Here is a 4,579-nt window from a genome sequence, read left to right as displayed (position 1 = left end):
TCTCAGTAATGTCTCTAAACCAAACCGTATAGGGTTCTCAGTAATGTCTCTAAACCAAACCGTATAGGGTTCTCAGTAATGTCTATAAACCAAACCGTATAGGGTTCTCAGTAATGTCTCTAAACCAAACCGTATAGGGTTCTCAGTAATGTCTCTAATCCAAACTGTATAGGGTTTTGTGATATACCGTACTGTCAAAAGTGTTGTATTCATCTGATACGCTGATTATGAACGAAGGCCTAACTTTAGAATAACAAAAAGGTATGTTAAGCTCTAGCTTAAACACAATAATGAGTAAATGTCGAATGGTAAAAATCTTTGACATAAAATCTAATTAAAATATTGATTTATCACTTTTAATATTCTATGAACCAATCTAAGACATATTCTGAGAGATCATAAAACAGTACAGAAACATGATAAAGCCAGACTGAGAACACGTTTATTTATTGATGCTATAAGGAAGAGAATATATGGGTGACATGATGAGAGAACCAATCAGACACGAGGTCACAAAGGTCATAGGTTACAATCGAATCATCACTCTATTGCTCCTGTTCCTTCTTGTAGCTGTATGTGTAGTAGACGGTGCCTTTCTTCAGGTGGCAGGTCTCAGTGTGTGTTCCTGGGTAGACAGTGGTGGTGCAGGTTCCCAGGCGGTTGTCTGGTCCGGCGTCCTGATCCCACACCTAATAATAATTACATTATTATAATCATAACAAAAACAATTGTCACGATCGTGTGGAGGATTGACGGACCAAAACGCAGCAGTAGGAAAATAAGACATATTCCTTTTAATGAATACGAAGGCAAAAATGAAACAAAAACACTTACACACTAACAAAACAAGAAAACGATCGTGAAGCTAAGAACGAAGTGCACATACAGGCTACAAACGTATAACATAGACAATTACCCACATCACATGAAAGCCTATGGCTACCCTAAATATGGCTCCCAATCAGAGACAACAGAAATCAGCTGTCTCTAAATGGGAACTCATTCAGGCAACCATAGACTCTCCTAGACAACTAAACCAACATAGACAACGCTAGACACATGCACTCAACACAATCCCATACACTACACCCAACACCCCCTTTACCATATAATCACCCAAAACCAACAAAACACAAACATTCCCCATGTCACACCCTGACCTAACTAAAATAATAAAGAAAAACAAAGAATACTAAGGCCAGGGCGTGACAACAATAGTAATAATTAATCAGAACTATCATATTCATAATAATCATAATCATCATCATCCTCCTCTTTCTCTTCCTGTAACTCCTGCTCATTATTATCTTCATCATCGTAATAATAATTGATGGGATTTACATAGTGCTTTTCCAGTGCTCAAAGCGCTTTGTATAGTAAGGGGGGAAACTCACCTCCAGCTTCAGGACAGACTTGTGGATGATGTCTAGGAAGTTGAATTCACCGGGCCAGGTGGGGTTGGCCTGGTTCTTCAGAATGCTGGTCATGCCACCAAAGGCTGGGCCGCACCACACCTAAGGAAGATAATGTTGTCAGTAGACTTATATTATTAAAAGTTTTTTTTTATTGTTATTGTGCTTCTAATACTAAATGATCTTTAACGATAAGGGTAGGTAACAACACATCCGCCACGGTGATCCTCAACACAGGTGCCCCTCAGGAGTGCGTGTTCATTCCTTTCCTGTACTCCCTGTTCACTCATGACTGCACGGCCAGGCACGACTCCAACACCATCATTAAGTTTGCCGATGACACAACAGTGGTAGGCCTGATCACCTTGCCGTGTGGTGCCAGGACAACAACCTCTCCCTCAACATGATGAAGACAAAGGAGATGATTGTGGACTACAGGAAAAAGAGGGCCGAGCACACCCCCATTCTCATCGACGGGGCTGTAGTTGAGCAGATTAAGAGCTGTTGGTGATGTTTTGGTGATCACATCACCAACAAAGAAAACATGGTCCAAGCACACCAAGACAGTCGTGAAGAGGGCACGACAAAACCTATTCCCCCTCGGAAATCTGAAAAGATTTGGCATGGGTTCTCAGATCCTCAAAAGGTTCTACAGCTGCACCATCGAGAGCATCCTGACTGGTTGCATCACTGCCTGGTATGGCAACTGCTCGGCCTCCGACCGCAAGCCACTACAGAGGGTAATGCGTACGACGCAGTACATCACTGGGGCCAAGCTTCCTGCCATCCAGGACCTCTATACCAGGCGGTGTCAGAGGAAGGCCCTAAAAATTGTCAAAGACTTCAGCCACCCTAGCCATAGACTGTTCTCTCTGCTACCGCACAGCAAGCGGTACAGGAGCGGTCTAGGTCCAAGAGGCTTCTTAACAGCTTCTACCACCAAGCCATGAGACTCCTGAACATCTAATCAAATGGCTACCCAGACTATTTGCATTGCCCCCCCTCCCCCCTATTTTACACCGCTGCTACTCTCTGTTGTTATCATCTAGTCACTTTAATAACTCTACCTACATGTACATATTACCTCAATTACCTCGACTAACCGGTGCCCCCGCACATTGACTCTGTACCGGTAACACCCTGTATATAGTATCGCTATTATTATTTTACTGCTGCTCTTTAATTACTTGCTACTTTAATTTTTTATTATTTTTCCTATCTTTTTTTAAACTAGTTGGCTCACTTGCCTGAGGAACCTCTATATTTCTTTAAAAATGTATTCATTCATTCATTAATTTGTTTGTTTGTTCATTCATTTTTTTCATTAGTTCACCTAACAAGTAACAGGCCAATCACTGACATTTTCATGGTCACACGTCAATGTATGCTGAGAAGGATTATCACCACAGCAAGCAAGGTACTTGGAGTCAAACAGACAGGCCTGGATGAGATCTTTAAGGTCAGGACCCTACGCAAGGCTCACAAAATCATTTTAGACCCAAGCCATCTCCTGAACCCAAACTACTCCCCTCTGGGCGAAGGTATAGGGCACCCCTCAGCAGGAAAAACAGAACTAGACATTCATTTGTGCCAGGTGTGATATCCCTCCTAAATAGCTTGGGCTAATGTTCCTATCGACTCAGTAAGGCCAGCAGGCTAGTCTTAAAAATAAAATAAAAACTTTAATTGGCATGTAACTGTTATGAAAATTGTATTGTCAGTTTTGTTTTGTATAAACACCACTTTAAACGTGTGCATGACACTGCAACAAAATGTCCCCATTGGGAAAATAAAGTCAGTAAGTAAGTAAGTAGGCTACTTGATATCCAAACAAATGACTGTTGACTGTCTACTGTTTCCTGTTTGATTAGTGCTGTGTCTCTGTCCTTTTGTGTTATGATGTCTGTCCTGTCTGTAACATTACTGTACTTCTTCTGTTTTATCACCCCACCTGCCTTTCCCTCATTGTAAATAAGACTGTTTTGTTAACTGACTGTTCTGGTTAAAAAAAGGTGAAATAAATTAATCAACTCACCTTGACGTAAGGGTCTGGCTGGGAGAGGAGGTCTCCTTTCAGGTTGGAGGCACTAAGGCCCCACACCCTGACATGGCTGTCATCCAGGTCACAGTGTACAAGAGCCAGGGTGCATAGCACCAGCAGTCCCAGGGACAGAGAGAGAGAGGCCATGGTTGTCTGAGAGAGAGGAGAGGAGGGGAGGGGAGGGGAGGGGAGGAGGACAGGGGAGGGTATAAACATGTCCATAAGAGCTTGAAACTAACACTACAGACATTCAAATGTAGTTGAAAGATCAGGACATATTTTCAGAATTAAGAGATCAATGAAGGAAGAGAGAGAGAGACAGACAGCGAAACAAAAGAGTGAAAGAGGGAGACAGGGACAGCGACAGAGAGAGAGAGGGACAGCAACAGAGAGAGAGAAAGAGATAAAAATAAGAATAGAACAGCACCAGAACAACAGATCATGTCTTACCTGGATATTCTTGAGCTGGACGTCTGTCTTTCTCTAATCACCCAACTGCTGATGGTCCTTACTGTGCCATCTAGCTGTTTATAAAGATCTCAGCCCCCCCCCCCCCCCCCAGGAGGTATGATGACCCACAGATGGTATGTAGGACTACTTAGTGATGACATAACCAATGAGAACACACCCTATACTACCAAGAGACATATGGAAGCCTATAAGGTGTAATAACAAATTCTGATCCTATTTGAAATGCTGATTGAACAAATTGTATTCCAGATAATGTCAAAAGGCCAGCCCAGTGAATAAACAGTTAGGTAAGGGAGAGGACATTACTAAGGGTGGACATGGTAAATAGTACTGCATAGAGTCAGTAATTCATCAGTAATACCATTGATCACTATCTCTAGGAAGACAACAGGCGCCACACAGCCCACTGCTTCAGTAGGAGTGGTATTATAAGGACCACTCCTACAGTGACCGTGTTTGAGTCCCAAATGGCACCCTATTCCCTATATAGTGCACTAGTGGTCAAAAGTAGTTCACTATAAAGTGAATAGGGTGTAATGTGGGACAAACCCTTTACACACTACAGTTATATCACTGACTCTGTGGCGCCCTTCATCCCAGGGTCCTATCAACCGGATGAGTTGTAAAACCTCTTGGTTTTATCCTTAATCCAAGA

The 4,579-nt window shown here is 42.5% G+C and overlaps 1 protein-coding gene across 1 annotated transcript; it reads right to left on the bottom strand.

Moving 5' to 3' along the window:
- Positions 1-420: 420 nt before the first annotated feature.
- On the bottom strand, positions 421-3,989 carry LOC129825835 (perforin-1-like). Its single transcript, XM_055885970.1, has 4 exons — positions 3,904-3,989; positions 3,448-3,606; positions 1,395-1,514; positions 421-689 (listed from the first exon to the last, which is right to left on the bottom strand). The coding sequence occupies exons 2-4, from the start codon at positions 3,598-3,600 to the stop codon at positions 546-548; spliced, it is 417 nt and encodes a 138-aa protein (XP_055741945.1). The 5' UTR covers positions 3,601-3,606; positions 3,904-3,989; the 3' UTR covers positions 421-545.
- Between the last annotated feature and the right edge of the window lie 590 nt (positions 3,990-4,579).

This window comes from Salvelinus fontinalis, chromosome 28 (genome assembly GCF_029448725.1).
Source record: "Salvelinus fontinalis isolate EN_2023a chromosome 28, ASM2944872v1, whole genome shotgun sequence".
Lineage (NCBI taxonomy): Eukaryota > Metazoa > Chordata > Actinopteri > Salmoniformes > Salmonidae > Salvelinus > Salvelinus fontinalis.
Note: the sequence above shows the minus strand (reverse complement) of the source record. Positions and strands in the feature narration are given on the sequence as shown.